At 37.0% G+C, this 21097-nt stretch overlaps 2 protein-coding genes and 1 long non-coding RNA gene across 3 annotated transcripts; 1 reads left to right on the top strand and 2 right to left on the bottom strand.

Moving 5' to 3' along the window:
- Positions 1 to 7335: 7335 nt before the first annotated feature.
- Positions 7336 to 9683, top strand: LOC125216946. Its single transcript, XR_007175519.1, has 3 exons — positions 7336 to 7538; positions 8353 to 8439; positions 9435 to 9683. It is a non-coding gene; the product is annotated as an uncharacterized LOC125216946 (long non-coding RNA).
- Positions 9684 to 11431: 1748 nt separating this feature from the next.
- On the bottom strand, positions 11432 to 14181 carry LOC125216757 (G-type lectin S-receptor-like serine/threonine-protein kinase LECRK3). The gene is given in 3 exon segments (XM_048118522.1): positions 11432 to 11937; positions 11939 to 13532; positions 13716 to 14181. Coding segments are annotated over 2 exon segments (1500 nt in total). The 5' UTR covers positions 13121 to 13532; positions 13716 to 14181; the 3' UTR covers positions 11432 to 11619.
- An 825-nt stretch (positions 14182 to 15006) lies between these two features.
- LOC125209250 (G-type lectin S-receptor-like serine/threonine-protein kinase LECRK3) lies at positions 15007 to 17698 on the bottom strand. The gene is made up of 2 exons (XM_048108854.1): positions 17225 to 17698; positions 15007 to 16999 (listed from the first exon to the last, which is right to left on the bottom strand). Exons 1-2 carry the CDS (start codon positions 17696 to 17698, stop codon positions 15095 to 15097), a joined length of 2379 nt encoding a protein of 792 aa, XP_047964811.1. The 3' UTR covers positions 15007 to 15094.
- Positions 17699 to 21097: the final 3399 nt, after the last annotated feature.

The raw sequence follows: 21097 nt of genomic DNA, 5'->3' as shown, positions 1-21097 counted from the left end.
TCCAATTATAACTTATATTAAATTGTGGGTTCAATTTAATTAGTAAAAAGTAAATTGAATGAGCCCATATCCAAAACCTTCCATAGATCCCTGTCTGGGCCCAAAAGGAATTTAATATAAATAGGAGAATAAAGGAGACAGAAAACAACAATTTCTCATCATTGTAATTTTCGAAAATCCCTTCTCCAGCTGAGGAGATTTTCGAATTCCTCTCCTATTCCGAAAAGGATTTCTTCTGTCTTCTTTATTTAAGTCCTAGTATTCTAGTAAGATCAACCCACACTGATATTGGGATACAGTTCGGGAACCGGAGGGAAGATTTGTGGTTTAGTACTCAAAGCATCACGTGGAGAAGAAGTTAGCCATCTTCAATTCTTTGGAGAATTAATTAGGTATTTTTCTGCTCCGTAGAAAAGCATGTTTTAGGTTTCAATATTCTTAAAGCATGATTGATTCAAGTTATGAGCATGATACATGTGATAATTACGCGAATAGCTTTTGTCTAAATAATCTGCTAAATAGATCTGATTATTATGTGATTGATTTATTCTCGCACGCTTCCGCTGCCAGCACCTTCAGAACAATACATGGGAAATATGTCTGAAGCCTGATGGGGCTCGAGCTGTAGGATGCAGATGGGTCTTCACCATCAAACGAAGACCTAATTGGTCAATTGAGAGGTACAAGGCGAGACTAGTGGCCAAGGGATACACGCAGACCTATGGAGTTAACTATGCCAGACATTCTCACCTGTGACAAAAATGAGTACAATTCGGGTATTATTCTCAATAGCTGCAACTAGAGACTGACCACTACATCAGTTTGACGTGACTAATGCTTTCTTACATGGGGAACTGAAGAATCCTATCTATATGGAGGCGCCTCCTAGATTCGCTGCGGAGTTCGAAGGGGGGAAGATCTGCAAACTGAAGCGAACACTGTATGGACTAAAACAGTCGCCTAGAGCTTGGTTTGGAAGATTCACAGATGTAATGAAGAAGTACAGGCACAAGCAAAGCAATTCTGATCATACATTGTTCCTAAAGAAGAGAGACGGAAAGATCACATGCCTAATCATCTATGTAGATGTTATGATCATCACTGGTGATGACGAAGAGGAGATGGAAAAGTTGAAGAAAAACTTGTTTGCTGAGTTTGACATGAAGAACTTGGGACTACTAAAGTACTTTCTGGGTATAGAAGTGCTAAGATCGAAAAAGAGGATCTTCATCCGTCAGAGGAAGTATGTTCTTGATTTACTGACCGAAACAGGACTGGTGGACTGCAAGCCAGCCGACACCCCTATGGTTCAGAACCACAGCTTGCAGATAGTAAAAGGAGCTGAAGCTACTCACCGCACTAGGTATCAACATCTAGTTGGGAAATTGATATATTTGTCCCACACAAGACCGGACATAACTTATACAGTTGGAGTAGTCAGTCAGTTCATGCATGCACCACAAGTAGCTCACTGGGAAGCAGCGCTAAGGATTGTTCGATATCGAAGGGAACGGCAGGCCATGGCATTCTATTCGAGAATCATGGACATTTGGAGATTCATGGGTTTACCGATGCTGATTGGGCAGAAAACCCGAATGATAGGAAATCGACTGCAAGCTATTTCACTTTTGTAGGGGGAAACCTTGTCACATGGCGAAGCAAAAAACAGAAGGTAGTAGCATTGTCAAGTGCTGAATCAGAATTCAGAGGAACCAAGAGTGGGCTGACTGAGATTCTATGGTTGAAGAAATCTATCAATATATAAAGTGAGAGTTGTGTGAAGTTGTTTTTGGCGGGAAACATGATAAATTGTGGACAAACTAATGTTATATCTTTCGAAAAAGTTAATTGCCCATCGATAGTATAAATATTTGTTCGGGAAAGCAATTGGCCATTGATAGTAAAATTATTTATTGGGAAAACCATTTTCAGCAAAAGCAATTCCTTGAGCCATGTATTCAAATTGAAAAGATAGATTGTTTTAATATTGATGTATTGTTTAATATTTACCGAGAAAGAGAGCATGCAAGAGAATTAAAATCGGTCCAATAAAAAATTATTGTGGCAAGAGCTACACAATTATAGCATGCAACATATTTTAAGATTATAATTTAAAAATATAAAGTTAGCTTTCCCAAGAAGCTTTAGACCATTATAAATAGCACTCAATAAAATTGAATAGAATGTCATTTGAGTGATGCTGAGTAATCGAGATTGGATGTCATTTGAGTAGTGATGGAGATTAAGTTGCCGACCTCACCACCGACCGATGAGTACCTCTGCAGCGGCGGAGCCATTGTGACTGGCTGCCGAGCCACTGCATCTCCTTGTCCAACCCCACACAAATTAGAGAAATAAAAGAGAGAAATAGAGGTATCACAAGCTGCAGTCAATTCACACGAGAGGGGATTTGGACGATATGGAATTAACTTCTCAAAGTGTGTTTTATAGAAAGCGATAGATCGGATTTTCTCGATTGACAAATGAAGAATGGGTACGGGAGTTTATATAGCCGCAAAGATTTCTAGGAGGTTCGATATGTTATCGTGGTGAGAGATTTCTGCTGAGGTCCACCGAAGACTTGGATGGTTCTTGGCCAGTTAATAGAAACATGGAGTAAAAGAGGAAAATTGAAGGAATCAAGAGAAAATGGCGTGAAACTGAAATGGAGAGTTCAAAGGTGAAATTTTGGAGAAGAGGAGTCGCGCCGCCCTATTTTGGGTTGTAGTAAACCCAGATTCATTTTTATTAGTTTCACATAGAATTTTATGTTTTATATTGCTTCTCACACCGTGTTTCTTGCGAATCTATATCTAAAGTAATAAAGTAATCCAAAAAATTCTAAATTAGACTACTTTAAACATTTGTGTACAACATATTGATATTGAAAAAATATAATTTAGAGATATCTATACGCACAGTTTTTGCTTTGTCGCCTAATTTGTTGAATCTACAAAATACTTTTGAGAATGTCATGAGATAAGATAAACTATAAACTACTCCATTAAAGAAAATAATATTGTCTATTAAATAATACGCATAAAAATGTGGAAGTGTTACTGTTGCACAAAATGCTTTTCAGTTTTCAACTATGCAAAAATATAAATCAATTTGCTAAAAGAATGGTTCAATTTGCTAAAAGAATGGTTTGGATCACCATAGTATTTCCTGCTGTGGCATTTTGTAAGCAGGGGATCCCAACCTGTTTTTTTATGGGTTTGATATAATAAAAAGTGGGCATGATTCAGGACCATATTTTCAATAATTAACATAATTACATTGATTCTAAAATATAAAATTTTCTAATAATACTACTCATTATGGATAATCTTATACATATAATCATTTAATACTAATTGGACCTATAAAAAATATAATTGAAATATTCATAATTTAATACAAGTTTTAGTTATTATTAAAAATATTTTTAAATTAAATATTCTGAAATAAGGACAAATTAGTTGACATTTTATTAAATTTTATTTTATTTAACGGAATGAGTCGTGCCTGAACTTTTGTAGCCTTTTCATATCTTTAGCAAAATGAATATATGGAAAGAAAAATCTCAACTTTAGTTTGAAGGAAATTAGAGATGCATTGTGGTTTGATATTTTATATAATTCTATTTATTTAATGTATAATATACTCATGCTAAATTATTTGCATCCATATATTTAAGATATTTTGATCCCTAAAATTATTAAGTTTTCCAAAAATATGCTACTCCATTTTTCTCCATATGTTTTCTCATAGTTGAGGTGAAACTTTTTCGACACGAAGTTTAAGAAAGAAATGTTAAGTGTGTTAAATAAATAGATAAAAGAAGAAAGAAAAAGAAAATGTAGAGAGAATAAAGTAAAAAGTTAATAAAGTAGAGATAATAAAGTAAGAAAGAAGTGAATAAAGTAAAGATAATAAAGTAAGAAAGAGAAAAAAGTTACTATCCCCTCCGTCCCGACTAAGATGACACATTTCTTAGCCGGCACGAGAGTTTAGGAGTTATTGATTAACGTATTTAATTAGAGGGAGTAAAGGTGGGTGTAAGTATTAAAATATAGAAATAAAGAAAGATGAATATTTAAATAAGAGTGAGAAAAAGTGGTTGAGTGTATTAATTGAAGAGAAAAAAGTTACCAAAAAATGAAATGTGTCATCTTAGTTGGAACAAACTAAAAAGGAAAACGTGTTATCTTAAGTGGATAGAGGGAGTACTATATATGGAATTGACTCAACTATGAGGGAACTTCTCGAAATGGGAAAATGACTCAACTATGATGAACGGAGGGAGTACAAAAGTGGTGTGAAAAGCATAAACTGTGGCATAGCTTATTTTTTTTACCAGCCCAATCCGCTCTTAAAATATTCTGGCAAAATTCGATCTACGTGGACAATTGTAAGGTATGCATCTGCACCAAAAATTTAAAATCTTACTCTCTCCGTCTATGAAATATTGTCCAAGTTTGACTCGCCACGGGATTTAAGAAATGTGGAGAAAAGTGAGTTGAATAAGTTAGTGGAATGGTGACCCCACATTTATATTAGTTTTATAATAGAATGTGAGTGTAAAGAGTTGCGAAAAGTGGGGTTCATTTACCAAAATAGACAAAAAGCAAAGTGGACAACTTTGCACGGACGGACCAAAATGACAAAACTGGACAACATTTCATGGGCGGAGGGAGTACGATGTTATGTCCTTCCTAGCTTTTTCGATAAATCTAAGAATTTGACTAACAAATCGTACTTTGAATCGGCTAATATACGATTTTGTTTTTAAAATGTTTTAATTTTAACCATGTGATTTTACACATCATATGCTATGTGGAGAGAAGTAACAACAACTATGATAAAAATGTTACGTAATCCATCTAGATCCACCTTCTGACCTGTTGTGAGAAAAATAAACGCCTAAATTTGTGATTTCTATTAGTACCAATTTTATAGTTCATGGGTAATTTTATGTAATCCATCTGGGACGCAAGGAGCAAAATTTTGGAAAGAGTGGGTGTGTATTAAATGGAGAGAAAAAGAGAGGGTGTAAGTAGGGATAAAGATAGTTGAATATTTAATTGAAAAGACAAAAAAATGGTTGGGTGAATTAACTGGAGAGAGAAATTACCAAAAAGAGAAATGTGTCATCTTAGTTGGCACAAATTAAAAAAGAAAGTGTTTCTCACGAAAGAAGTTGATGCTAGGAGCTTCCATGAGGTATTGGGCCAGTTAAGAATGGGTGATCACATTACTTAACTTGAGAGGGAGTGTTGGAAAGAAAATCAAATGAAGAAGGAAAGATTGACCAAGATCGCGTAAGTTAAGGAATTAGTATAATTCTTGATTCTATGTCTAGGGTAAATCTTCCTATGTATATATTTTCCTCGAGCCTATTAAAGGGGCGTGAATATTGTAACCAAACAACTCTAGTTGAATGAAATCAAATACTCCTCTCAACAAAACCCAATTAAATTAATTGGGTAATTCAATGGTAATTAGTGACTGATTTAAATCCTTTGATAAATCCTCATGATTAAGATTAATTTGTTGGTTAAATTCTCGCAGGTAATGGCTAAGGAGTGGAGTAGAAGCTGAAGCATATTTCTGAAGAAGAACAAAGCAGATTGTTGGAGTCTGCGTGAAGTCACATAGAAGAAAAGATTGGGCTCAAGATGATTTAACATCTCCCACTTATTTATTTATTGGACTCTTTTATTTTTCATGGCCCAAAGCCATCTTGTAATTAAACTTGGACTTAAATTATTTATTAAAGGTCTACTGCGTGGGCATGGACGATGTTAATCCGGAGCGTGGATTCATGGATGGGGATGTCGAGGGGGAGGAGGAGGTGATAGGATGATAGCAAGTCACTCAGCTGAAGTCATCAAAACACGGTGAAAAATAACATTTGCTATATAAGAGAAATAAAGAGAAAGAAACAATATCAGGTCTTGGTATTTGAGATTTTGATATTATTGTTTTATAAGAGAAAATATGTGTTATGAACTCATCTACAATACTCATCATAAAAGTTGAAGCAATCAACCAGACCGGGATGATTAGTAGTAAGCTAACACTCACCTGTAAATGTTTTCGTTTCAGAGCAGCACGGTGATCAAGCATAGGGATCAAACTCTTTGTCATTCACCAAAAATTTCCCATCACCAAACACGTGCTATGCTGCATTTCCGTCTTCCTGTTCCGTAAGACCTTTACGAGCCTTGGCAGCTTCTTCTTGTTTCTGGCGCTCTATTTCAGCTCTACCTGACTTCTTAGTATCTTGTCTCCTCTAATTCAGATAGAGACGGTAGTCCTTGAATGCCTTCCAAGTCCTTCAGTGCAATTAAAGTATTAAACTATCCAACATCTAATCCGTTATTCCAGATGCAGCTATAAGGTCACCAAATGCACGATCAGAACCTGCAAGAATCAGCAAAATTAGTAAACAATATTTCCAAAAAGGCTTCCCTATGGAGACTTTTTAAGCTTAGTCATATATCTAAAAAAGATGGAACATTTAGAACAAGTTATACATTGCTCAATAGAGATTTAGTTTTTGGGATTAGGGCATTTGGAGCTACGAAGTTCATGCTCGAGGAAATTAGAGATAGACATTGGTGAAACTGTGAAGATTTGTGTAGTACTAATCAAGTAAGCATTGCTGTGTTGTGTTCCATTTACTCATAAAATCATATTTTCATCAAATTCATAGCTCAGTTTCTGCAGCATTGATTTCCCTGATCCTAGCAACTCCGATACCTTCACATAATAATGATAGGTCTCTCATGTTCAAAAACATTATTCCAATATATGATGCTTCATATGTAAAGAGAATAAAGTGTTTGAAAGTCACAATTTCCCCTTCCAGATTTATTACCTATCTGTTCCAAGTATGAACTATTTTCTTATTAGCCAGAGACATTTTTTTTCGGCCCGTGATTTATCAAAAATTGTGTTAGGTGAGTTAAATAAAGAAAAAATAAAATATGAAATGGCAGTAGAGAATAACTGTAATACCCAAATTTTCCATGTCTTCATAAAGGATAATTATGGTCTGTGAACTAGATTTTAAGCTATAGAGTTTTAGAGTTTTATTTAATATTGAAATCTTATAGTAAGTTTCAATAGCTAGTTCACCTAAGTTTTGGGCATGTTTAGTAATTTTTGTGATAAGTTCTTATATATATGTATATGAGAAAATAAAAGGTTTATTTCTTTTCTCCTTAAGCATTAGGAGTAAGACACCTAAGCATTTAAGGAGTAGGTGTCATTTTCTTAGGCAAAAAGAGAAGTTTAATTTAATGGCAAGTTTGATTAAGAAATAAACTTCTCTCTATATCTCTCTACAACTACTCAAGGCAAGAAGAAAAGAAAGGGAAAAACTACTCCTCGACATTTTTTTTTCACGCTCCCTTCACAGGGGCAGGGTCAAAATCCTTCTCTCATTCTCTTCTTCTTTTCTCCATCTCTTTCTCCATGAAAGTCCCACCATGAATGAATGAAGCTAGCTTAGAAATTCTTCACTCCTTTTGCCAAGCTTTCTAATTAAGGTAAGTAGATGAACATCTTTCATTAACTCTTTAACCTGAGATTTGATGTTGCATGTTGAAATTTCCTTATCTAAATGTGAGTTGAGTTACAGTGAAAGAAAGTGAGAGGAAAAGAAAATAGTTCTATGTTGAGTTCAACCTCTGCAGGTCCTAGGATTGAAATTGGTTGGTAATTTTGCTAAATTATGCTTTATCTTGGTGATGCCGTGCCTAACTGATTGTTAAATTTTATGTATATTCGTATTGGGGCTGTTTATGTCATAAATGTGAATAGAAGGAAAGGAAATTTTGTCGTAAAAGAAAAAAAAAAATAGGAAAAGTCATAGATTGGCCAACACCCCTGCTCATTTGCAAGGAATATTAGACCAACCAAAATATTGTATTTTGCTTTGATATTTTAACATATCCTACCTGAAGATGTAGGTAAGTTGTGTAAAAATTTTGGAGTTTTCTGAGTTAGTATGAATTTATTATAAATTTTACAAGCTGGCTGTGCAGTTCAGCAATGGATCTGGGCAGTCTGTACTTAAAAGTACATAGCTCCTAGATGGTGATGAAATTTCTTTAGAAAATTATGCCCTGTAATTAATACATGTATAGCTTTAAGTAATCGCTGGTTTCATAAATTTCCAACTCTATATGCTTTCGGAGTGCTAATTCAGAAATGGTGTACTGCAGTAGCCATTTGTTAGCTGGATAATAATTTAAAAAAGTACCCTTTGTATCTCATAATGAACACGTTTGGATAGAAATTCATTTGTGAAATAACTTGTTGTATATATAAATTAATTTGGGTGAAATAACTATTTCTAAGGTGATAAGAATCCAAGCACAAGCGATCGAGGCAAAGAAAAGCTGTAAGGATAAGTGCTCCTCATGAAGTTTTTGTGGGCTTGCTAAGGTAGGGTGTTCATACTTCTTTATAAATGAGTTAATATTGCTGTGTGTTTCTATGATAAGAATATATTGTCTTGTAAATTGTATATATATAAGATATTATATGTTCTCTTACTAACTATGGAAGGTAATGTGAATTTGGGTTTGCAAACATGGTATGATGCTGATGTGCTTTTTATTTTGATAATCAAAGATGAAAATAATATATATACGCCCCATTTTGCTCGAGTGAGTCACCGGGTATAGTTGGCATGCCATAGGACAGCAGTACTGCATATACGTTGATCATTTGTCTTCTAGATAACCAAAGAAATGATATCCAATCAGGTTTATATATGTGTCCTTGCCCGATTATAGGCATATATGGAAACAGTGCACCGCCTGATGATAGGCATACATGGAAATAATGGTGCAGGCCCTACGCGGGTCCGATCGGTCCCCACGCGGGGGAAAATTCTACGATGTCACCCTCATCAGGTTATATATGGTTCGTGTACCCGTGTTAGTCACTGAGCAATAATAAAGGGGCCAACTGTATTGAATTTATTGTTCAAAATATGACATGCTGCTACTTGACAAAAGAATGTGTTCATAAGTGCAAGGATTTGTTGTTACATGTTATATGTGCTGGACAATTTGGTGTTAAGTGTATGTTTGTAATTGGGTGTTCTTTGTTTTGTCATCATACTAATAAGCATGACTGTTATTGGCTTGGAATTTACATCAGATTGGTACTTGATTAATACTTAGTAAGTTCTGCAGACAATCATGAGATGAATTTCTTGTAGAGAGGTAAGTGTATCTATTATATACTTGAAACTGTTATTTGGTAAGTTAAGTATTTAAGAGATTATTTGTATGTGTATCTAGACCTTGAAATCAATTTTTGATGTCAACAGTTGTTTAATCATAGTCGGACCTTATAAGAGTTATGTCCTAATTTATGAACTCAATACTGGGCTTGTCAAAGCTCACACCCCTATATACCTTCTTTTGCAGATCTAGTTTGAAACGTTCAAGTGGTTGACGTTGCTGCCGGTGTAGAAGTCACAGACAATCCTTTTGGGTAATCAAGTGAATGTAATAGATGTGGCATGTTAGTTTTCAAGTCATATCAGTTTCTTTTGTGAGCCCCTTTTATGTATAAGCTAACTTAAGCTACTTACCGCTACTTTACAAACACATCTTTTAAACCATGTCATGGGCTTCTAAGTCAAGATAGTTTGATATATGTATGTTTTTGGAGAATCGTGAGACTTAGTCTTCAAAGGGGCTTGAGTTTGTGTTTTGATTAAGAAAAAAAAAAAAAGAAAAAAAAAAGTTTTACTTAAAATTCAGGTTGATCAGATTTTTAAGTTACTAAAACGTGACATCACTTACTCGATTAGTTAATAATCGAATAGTGGGTGTCACATGTATAGTGGGTGTCACAATAACAGAACGCAAAATGACATATATTTTCACTCTATGTATCTGCAGAAGATCATCAACCAAAAACTGCAATATTCACAAGTAGGAAATTAACATGCAATCAAAACTATATAAGCGGTTCACAGTTGAATTACTTTGATGGTTACTGTTGAATTTCTGTTGAGGATGACCTTTCAATTGATCTAGTTAGTAGATCAATTTGATATGTTGTGATTCGACATGTAGCAGTGCGATTGAAGCTAATATCATGAAAATCGCGAAAATGTACCTCGAAAACCTTTCTCGATGTTAGTTCCTAAAACGTCGATAAATCGCCTCTCTTAAAAAAGATCCTCCAGCGCCAGACGCTGATTATGCTCGAGACCTTTGATTTACTGTGTCGGTATCCAGCAAAGGGCTGAACGGTATGATTCCCGTCTTATTCGAGTGGCCGAGCTCCGCTTTTTATGAGTTTTCGGTCACAAATACTGCGGTAACTAGGGATGTCAATGTAGTCCGCAACCCGTGGGCCGGCCCGAATAGCCCGCCAAATTTACAGGGTTAGGGCTGAAAATTTCTAGCCCGATAAAATTACAGCCCGATTAGCCCGCAACCCGTTAGGGCCAGACCCGAAAACCCGATGGGCTAGCCCGAAAACCCGATAAAATTTCTATCGTTCTATTTGTTTGACTCTAATTCGACACTTCATTGATTATTTTATAATATAGATTACTAAAAAAATAAATTTCAATTTTATATATTAAATATATAAATTATATATTAAATTTTTATTAACATAATAATAGATATACAAATTAGAAACTTAAAATTCACTAACAAATATATTTAAATTTCTAAAATATGCTTTAAAATTTCTTGATGTTTATGTTTTATTTTGCATAAACCTTAAATATTAGTATTTGATCATGTTTATGTTTGAATTTAAGCATATATCTCAAATTTACCATAGTTAAATATTTTACATTTTATAAATATAACTAATTTTCACCATTATTTATTGGATTGAACGCATGTTAATTTTATCGGTAGCAACCCGATTAGCCCGCTGGGCTAGCCCGAAACCCGAGCTTTTAGGGTTAGGGTTGAACTTTTATAACCCGAAAAAATCATAGCCCGATTAGCCCGCACCCGATTGACCCGCAACCCGAATAGGGTTGGCCCGAAACCCGGTGAGCTGGCCCGATTGACATCCCTAGCGGTAACTCACTTGAATGGTGATCGTAATTACTTGCCATGTAGTGTTGAACGAAAGCATGCCTAATTTAGTCCACATGAGGCCGAATCCAGCCTCCTGGCGGAGCGAGGGTTCGGATGGTTGAGCGAGAGAGGGAGGAGATATAATTCAATAAAAAGAGAATTAAACAGTGCTCCATCGTTTCATATCACTTTCTTTTTTAGTTTGTCTCAACCAAGATAACTCATTACTAGCTAGAAATAGAAATACTTTTATCTCTACTTTATCCTCTCTCTCTTACTTACTCTCTTTACTTAACACACAAAATAAAGCTATATAAAATCTCGTGCCGTCCAAGGAAGGGATCATTTTCCTTGGGACGGATGCCACATGAAATTTTATGTCCGCCCATGCAAATATATTTAACAAAAGTAATCTATCTAACATTACAGTAAAAAAAATGAGACTCATATACTAGTACGGAGTAGTACAATATAGTAGAATTCAAATAATTTTTTAAAATTTGTAAATGAAGAAAAAGAGACATTATTTTAAGGACATGAAATACTAAGTACGTAATTAGTGCACAAATGCAGTAGGATCTGGAGGAGTAGGGACTTGCATTGATCCTTGAAGCATATGCATTACTATATTCATGTGAGGCCTCTGTGTTGGATCTTCTTGAATGCACCATATTGCCGTCTTCACATATATCTCCAACGTTTTCATGTCGCTCCTCGCCTCCTCATCGCCCGCCACCAGAAAATCTAATGCCCCTTGTTGGTAACAATCATAGGCCCAGTCAGCAAGAACTGCTTCTCCCTCGTCTTCCACATCTGCTTCGTAACTCTTTCTGCAACACATCAGCTCGAGCAGCATGATCCCGAAGCTGTACACCATCCACTTTAACTGTTATAGGCATGTTCCTGAACCATTCCGGAGCCACATACCCTTTAGTCCCCCTTATGCCGGTCATGGTTCTTGTCTGATCAGCTTTGAGAAGCTTTGCTAGCCCAAAATCTGCTATTTTGGGGGTGAATGTCTCGTTCAGAAGCACGTTCTGAGGCTTGATGTCGCAGTGTATGATGGGCACGCTGCAGTCTTCATGCAGATAGCATATCCCTCTTGCGATTGCAAATGCTATGTGCCCTCTTGTATGCCAGCTAGGCCTTTCTGGTTTTTGAAAGAGGAATGTGGCTAGAGAGCCATTAGTCATGAACTCGTACACCAAAATTCTGTTCTGGCCTTGGTCGCAATACCCTAGCAGCTGCACAAGGTTCTTGTGGTTGGTTCTGCTAATTGAGCTCACTTCAGCTGTGAACTCATCATCTGCTCGTTCGAAGATCTTGTGCAGCTTCTTGACTGCAACAACCTTTCCATCATTTTTTAGAGTACCTCTGTAGACTATGGAGCAAGCACCCCTCCCCAATTCTTCATCGAATCCATTGGTAGCTTCTTCTACCTCTTTGAAGCTGAAGCTACTTATCGTGCTCACTCCAGCAGGTTGCACATGGCTCCTCTGTTTCCCCATTGTCATTTTTCTGCGTTTCAAGTAGATAACAAAAAAGAAACTTGTAACAATAAACAATAACACCGAACAGCCTAACAAGGCCGACAATGTTACAGTGGTGGAGCTACTCTTACTGCTCTCTTGGCCGGGGCCGGGGGCAGGGGTGTCAGGATTCGACATCAAAGTGTTGTTCATCCTGACCTTTATCAAGGCCTTTGCTTCCTGCTCCCTCCCATTTGAGAAGGGGTGAGCCTTCATCCAACATACTCTACCAGAATATATTACAAGAGCACAGAGACAATCAGAAATGCATGCTTGGCGGCACCATGCCTCCTCGACGTCCCTGACAATCGCATAATCCTTGAAAGGCCAATTCACGCCAGACATCTCGTTGAATGTGAAACTCTGCGCATCCTGCGCTTGTTGAAGGTCACATCTGTGCTGCACGAACTCGGGTGCGCAGCCAATGAATCCGCCCTTCGGGTAGTAACCCGAGGGGCAGTGGCAGGCGGACCTTCCGTCAGGTTTGATGGAGCAGTAAGCGTTGAAACCACAGGGCCCGCCGCCCATATCATCTTCTCTAATAGCATGGCATATATTTGAAGGCTCAAAATTGCGTACAGACCACGCCGACGACAACGATGGCAGTAATGAATCATCATACACATAATGGCGGAGGACTCCGTCGTGTTCTAGCCCAGTCTCTGGTAAAACTGCCGGCCAGAGATCCGCTGCCGAAGAGAGGCCGGAGTATGGTTCCGTTCTGCCGGATTAGGTTGATGATGCCGGAATTGTTGAAGATCAACTGGAATCCGGCGTCACGAGTATCCGACGACCAATAAGCATTCACATTTTCATCGGAGGGGTATGATCTGGTGACGAGCACCAGATTTCCATCGGCCTGCAATGTGAATTTGAATTTCCCTCTCGAGAAATTGGTCGCCGAGAAACTGGAATATAGAACACTTTGTCGATTGAGTACCTAATAAGACGATGAAGCGTAACTCAGTTGGCAAGACACTTCTGTTGTATTAAATGAAAAAAAAGTAGTCTTGATATTTAGGAATATTGGAAGATAGAGTATTTTTTGCTAAAAAAAAGTAATGATTCACTTATGATGGGATATAAAAAAAAAAGTGATTTCAATTATGATGGGGCGTTTTACCTGAGTTGGTAATAAAGTGTCAGTGGGGGAATCAAAACTCTGCCACAGGATGGCTGAAGCATTGGAGGCAAGCACAAGGTTTCTGTTGTCGAGCATGGCGGCATAGGCCACCGTACCTGTCCGGGCCGGAACAGCCCATACCCGACTGCCTGTTTGATTGACGAGCTCCAGCGTTCCGTCTGCGGAAAGCTGGACGGTTGATCCAGCGGGAACTGGTTCGTCGCGGTTGGCAGACCAAACTAGGGTTTTGTCGGGTATTTGATCAAACCATACGGCTAGCAAGAAGTTTCCGGGAGAGACCTCCCAGAACCCGAAAGCGAATTCACCGGAAGGCGACCTCCACGTGGAATTGGAGTTTGCGACGATGGAGGAGCCCAGAGTTGCGTTCCTGTTGCTTGATTCTTGGCCTTTTACTGTGGTGCTAATGATAATGATGTTGATGATCAACATTATTAACAATCTGCATGAAGCCATTTGATTTCAGTTTTGAGTTAGTCGATGAATTGGAAGATTAATATATATGGAGTCTTGGTCAATGGTGTGTTAGAGACGGATTAATATACTAATGTTGTTTTGATAGGATGTCTCAACTAACAAATTAAAATATTGATCACATGATTTATTCAACAACGTCAGATTTATTAAATTTGATTTCCTTTTACTATATACAGTAAGTTTCATGGAAGCGTGTTGAATTTGGATCTGAACCTACAGAAAATTCCATGACCCACTACATAATTTCAACAAAGGTTTTTGTGAGCATGGCTAACAGACTAAGCCTGCATTTAATCTTTGATTAGTATTTAAAACGTAAATCCTTGACATATCGAGATACAAGACTTTTTAGTCTTTCTTGTTTTTTGTTATTTTTGTCACAAAGTAAATGTAGTTTGGCCCTCCAACTTTAAATAAAAGCAATTTGTATCGTAATTTTGTGTGATAACAACTAGACATGAGATAAAAAAATATAAAAAGGTAGAAAAAATGAGTAAAATTTGATATTTTTATATACAGAATGATTATTTATAAAAAATAATAAATATAAAATGAAATATTCAACCCGTAAATTTTTTTATGCAAGTTCAGTTTGACTGAAAAAAAGGGAATGGGTCAAAATGAAGCCAAAATAGAACAAAAGACAGTTAATAAAAACGTTTTTTATTTCCTCCGAAATTACTTTTGATAGCTCACATAAAAATATTGCTTAATATCCGATCTTCATCCTGATTAGAATCGTCAACATTAAAAATTGCTATTATGATTTTGATCCATCACATTAAAAATGAGACTCTTATTTGACTTACAATACATTCAAATAAACTTCTAAAATTTGTATTAGAAGCAAATGGGGCACTATTTTATGAACATGGAAATAGTAATTAGTGTATAAATGCAGCAGGATCTGGAGGAGTTGGGACTTGCATCGATCCTTGTAGCATATGCATTACTATATTCATGTGAGGCCTCAGTGTTGGATCTTCTTGAATGCACCATATTGCCGTCTTCACATATATCTCCAACGTTTTCATGTCGCTCCTTGTCTCCTCATCGCCCGCCACCAGCAAATCTAATGCCCCTTGTTGGTAACAATCATAGGCCCAGTCAGCAAGAACTGCTTCTCCCTCGTCTTCCACATCTGCTTCATAACTCTTTCTGCAACACATCAGCTCGAGCAGCATGATTCCGAAGCTGTACACATCCACTTTAACTGTTATAGGCATGTTCCTGAACCATTCCGGGGCCACATACCCTTTAGTCCCCCTGATTCCGGTCATGGTTCTTGTCTGATCAGCTTTGAGAAGCTTTGCTAGCCCAAAATCTGCTATTTTTGGTGTGAAGGACTCGTCTAGAAGCACGTTCTGAGGCTTGATGTCGCAGTGTATGATGGGCACGCTGCAGTCTTCATGCAGATAGCATATCCCTCTTGCGATTGCAAATGCAATCTCCACTCTTTTGTACCAGCTAGGCCTTTCTGCTTTTTGAAAGAGGAAAGTGGCTAGAGATCCATTAGTCATGAACTCGTATACCAAAATTCTGTTCTGGCCTTCATCGCAATACCCTAGCAGCTGCACAAGGTTCTTATGGTTGGTTCTGCTAATTGAGCTTACTTCGGCTTTGAACTCATCATCCGCTTGTTCAAAGATCTTGTGCAGCTTCTTGACGGCAACAACTTTTCCATTATCTTTTAGAGTACCTTTGTAGACTATGGAGCAAGCACCCCTCCCTAATTCTTCATTGAATCCGTTGGTAGCTTCTTCTACCTCTTTGAAGCTGAAGCTATTTATCGTGCTCACTCCAGCTGGTCGCCTATGGCTACTTTTAGCCATCATTGATTTTGTACGATTCAAATAGAATACAAAACAGAAACTCGAAACAAGAAACAATAACACCGAACAGCCTAACAAGGCCGACAGTGTTACAATGAGAGCAGTGGAGCTACTCTTACCACTCTCTCGGCCGGAGGCAGGGGTGCCGGGATTCGACGTCAAAGTGTTGTTTATCCTGACCTTTATCAAGGCCTTTCCATCAAAGCCAGGATCCAGCCTCCCATTGGTGAAGGGCAGTGACTTCTTAAAACAATTTCCATTATAAACTATTGCAACAGCACAGAAGCAATCGAAAAGGCAGGATTGGCGACACGATGCCTCGTCGATGTTCCTCAAATTCACATAATCCACGACAGGCCAATCTATGTTGTACATCTCGTCGAATATGAAACTCTGTGCATCCCGCACATCATCGTCGCATCTGTGTTGCGCGAAATCAGGCGCGCAACCGGTTAGACCGCTCCTAGGTTTGTAATCCGTGGGGCAGCCGCAGCTCGGTCGTCCATCAGCTTTTATCGAGCAGTAGCTGTTGAAACCGCAAGCCCCTCCGCCCGTATGTCTTTCTGAAACAGCACGGCATATGTTGGAAGGCTCAAAATCACGTACAGACCACGAAGAATTAGAAGACTTGGGATACACATAATGGCGGAGGACTCCGTCGTGTTCTAGCACCAGTCTCTGGTAAAACTGCCCGGCCAGAGGCCCGCTGTCGAAGAGTGGTCGGAGTAGGGTTCGGTTCGGCCGGATGAGGTCGATGCTGCCGGAATCATTGAAGATCAACCGGAAGCCAGATTCAATAGTATTCGATGACCAATAAGTATTTCCGTTTAGGTCCAACGGGTATGATTGGATGGTGAGAACTAGATCACCGTCGGCCTTCAACGTAAATAAGAATCTCCCTGTCGAGAAATTGGTCGCCGAGATGCTAGAATATAGAGCGCCTTCTCGGTTTAGTACCTGTGTCAGCAATAATGTATCAGTAGGGAAAACAAAACTCTGTCACATGATGGCTGATGTGCAACTCAGTTGATAAGACGTTTTTCTTTATTAAATGAATCTAATAAAAAGAGTACTTGAGTTGGTAATAATGTATCAGTAGGGAAAACAAAACTCTGCCACACAAGATGGTTGTGCAACTCAGTTGATAAGACGTTTTTCTTTATTAAATGAGAAAAAGAGTACCTGAGTTGGTAATAGTGTGTCAGTGGGGGAATCAAAACTCTGCCATAGGATGGCTGAAGTGTTGGAGGCAAGCACGAAGTTTCCGGTGTCGAGCATGGCGGCGTGGGCCACCGAACCTGACGTGGCCTGATCAGCCCATATCCATCGGTTTCTTTGATCGAAGAGCTCCAGTGTTCCATCTGCGGAAAGGTGGACGGTTGATCCAGCGGGAACTGGTTCGTTGCGGTTGGCGGACCAAACTAGGGTTTTGTCGGGTAGTTGATCGAACCATATGGCTAGCAAGAAGGCTCCGGGTGCAACCTGCTTGAACCCGAAAGCGAATTCGCCTGAAGGGGACGTCCACGTGGAGTTGGAGTTTGCGACGATGGAGGAGCCAAGAGTTACGTTGGTGTTGCTTGATTCTTGGGCTGTCACTGAAATTGGTGATACGGTGCTAATGCTAATGATCAACAATAACAATGTGCATGAAGCCATTTGATTTCAGTGTTCCATGTTTGTGGGAGTGGATGAATTGGAAGATTTATGAAAAGTCAGTCTTGGTCAATGGTTGGCCGAGTCTTGGATATATGATGGATTAATTGGAAGTCCCAACTCCCAACCACCAAAAAGAAAAAAAAATTGGTTACATAACATAACTCACACAAGCATCAATGAATGTACTCTTTCACTGTCGGATTTCTTAAATTTGATTTCCATCTACTAGTCATGCATGGAACCGTGTTAAATTTGGGATGAACTACATTTAATTTCTAAGTTTGTGGTACCCCTTTTAAGTTTGAATAAACGTTGCTGGACGTGTCGGAATTTTGCCTCTGAATAAAACGTAGACAATTTAAGGTTGTTTGTATTGCAGTAACTCCCTTTTTTAATTAACAATATCAATATTGAGAAAGTGTGTGAAGTTGTATGAAATCGATCGTGTGGAGAAAAGTTAAAAATAATTTATCATTACTCTCTTTGACATGAAAAAGTCAAAAAGTAGTCAGCTGTCGTTTTATTCCTTTGAATTATTCTGAAAATTGTATGGTGATTATGCGTTGAACAAGTCGTTTCTCTGAGGGGCATTAATTTCAAGGAAAATTTTCTGTTTCACAAAAACATAAATGTCGGTTTGAATGAAAATCGAAAACTTAAATCCTGTACCGAATCAAAATAGCTCTTTAAATAGTGGATGGAGGGAGGACATCAGTTAGTAACATTAAGGTGGTGTTCGGTTTCTAAGATAAAATAATACTAAGATACAATCTAGGATTGAGTTGTCACATTATTTTAGTCGTGGGATTGACTATGACTAATTATCCCATGATTATCCATCTAGGATTGAGTTGTGGGGTTGAATCTCATGAACCAATACCAGTACAAATTTAATCTCGGATACAATCTTGCAAACTGAACACCCTCTAAAATTTTACGCGTAAAATCTTCTTCAATGTGAAGAAATAAAAATCACGATACCCATCAATCTACAAATCTATTAAGGGAGAGAATACAACCAACAAAATCACTAGCTAATCAATGCAATTTCAAATCATATGCAAAAACATCCTAAAACAACAGCTCGTTCAAAATGAACTATTCATTTCTCTCTTTATAAAAAAACATTTTCCCCTTTTCTTCGGTATCTTTGTCCTGTAAAGTGAGAAATGATGATGAAAAAAGGTTTTGCAACATTTGACTCATTTAGTGGTCAAAATGGCCAATTATAATTGGGTTTTGATCACAAAATTGGGGTTAACGTTCCAAAAAAATCCAATAAATTCATTACCAACTATGTGAGGGGTCTTTCCATGTCGGCAAGAGATCAACAAATTTCAAATTTGCATCGTGCCAAAATCTCAGTATCATATCAGTCCTATTACCATTCGTGATTCGTATGAACTTTTCTTGAGTTTAGTCAACTTTTCATCCAACAAATATCAATAGTCTAACCACTTGCAAAAATTAAATGTCATATTCTATTTTATTTATTCTACTTTATCTTTGTAATCTTGAAAATATCCGTATGATGGTATCATCCATATTAACTAATTATTTTTATAGGTAAGTATAAATAAATATCTTATTCCAGGTTGTTTGATCGGTTGATAGGGATATGATCAAATCAATAAGTGAAATTCTGCCAAAAATCAAAGCAAATCTCAGTCATTGAATTTTGTGATGTTAGATTAATGACACGTGTCTCCTAATAATATAGACTGTGTAGTCTAATAATGTAGCTCGACTAATAATATAACATTTTTTAGTCTAATAATGTAGCTCGACTATTTTTATCACAACCATCCAATCTAGGGATCAAAGGGCTGAGATTTGCTTTGATTTTTTACAAAATTTCACTTATTGACCATAGTGTGCGCATCGGTTGATAAATTGTATATATACTACAAAATCGAGACACAATTATTTATGTTGAAAAATATTTAAAAATAAGAATAATTTAGGATACAAAAGAAATCGTTCTTAAATTAATGACAAATTAACTTAATCTTTTATTTTTTTAGGATACTTCCATTTGCATCCTCTAATTTTAGTTGAGACACCAACAATTAAAACGTTTTGTTGCGTTGGTGATATATTTGAAAACACGAATTAGCGTTCTTAATTGTATTAAAAATTTGTACTAACCATTTTTTTTGTTGTTGCAGCGATAGTAGCCTCCTGTTGGAGTTATCCATTTAAAAGTTAGGAAAAACTTGTTTATTCACCTGCTGGTGCAACTCACACGTCTATACCATGATGATCACATTGACATTTGCACGTTGTCTATTGACTTTCAATCTATTGTATATTTCTTATAAAAACTATCGAGTCAAGGCTCAAATTGAATTTGCTCCCCAAGCTTGGGAAAAAGACAAATTTACTCAAAACAAGACCAAGATATTCGGTATATATCCGTGTATAAATATATTTAAGTTATGTATTTCTTAACAAATATATATGATTGGTATATACTCGATATGCGATATATGCGAGACGTGGAATGTAATCAAATGAAAACTCTAAATAATATACAAATTCAAAACTATGATCTGGACCATTGAAAAATATCAACAGATCACAAAAAAAGCATACATGAAAATGTCAACATAATTTCAACGGTAGTCAATGATTGATGTTTTGTGTTGATATTGTGTTGACAATAAAATCTTGGAAATTTTACACTGTGTTAATATTGTATTGAAACTGTGTTAAAACTGTGTTGAGGAGTTTTGAGTTTATACAATATATAAGTTTGCATTTTATTATTACCCTATCAGACGTTTGGTATATAAATATTGATACCGGTATATGATATTGCATGTTCGGTATATTACCATGGTATGTGAAAATCCTTTACCATACTTTTACCCACTCCTAGTCCTGCGCTTCTCACAACACTAGACAAAGAGTACTAGTAAAATACTCCATCTGTTCTTCAATAAAGTCACATTTTGCCCTTTCGGTCCATCTCACAGTAAGAGTCACATTTCACTTAGACTATAAATAGAAAATAGGTCTTACATTCTACTAATTCACTTCACTCACATTATATTATAAAATCAAGATAAAAAAGTGGACTTCATATTTTACTAACTTTTTCAATTTATTATTCTTTGCATTTCTTAAAATTCGCGCCTACAATAAATATGAATCCTATTGTAGGACGAAGATAGTATATAAAGAATTTGGAAGTTCATGAGTCGGGACGAAGTTCAAACATTTTTATCTATCTGCAAACAACATAACATGGTACAAACAACTTCAATTATTTTAATTTTATAAAACCATTCATCCCACGATGTCTTATGAGCTGTGTATTAATCTGGCACTAATATTTTAACTATATTCTGACCGACCAAGAATAACATTTGTCAACGTGGATGGGAAAATACTCCT

This window comes from Salvia hispanica, chromosome 3 (assembly GCF_023119035.1).
Source record: "Salvia hispanica cultivar TCC Black 2014 chromosome 3, UniMelb_Shisp_WGS_1.0, whole genome shotgun sequence".
Taxonomy (NCBI): Eukaryota; Viridiplantae; Streptophyta; class Magnoliopsida; order Lamiales; family Lamiaceae; genus Salvia; species Salvia hispanica.
Note: the sequence above shows the minus strand (reverse complement) of the source record. Positions and strands in the feature narration are given on the sequence as shown.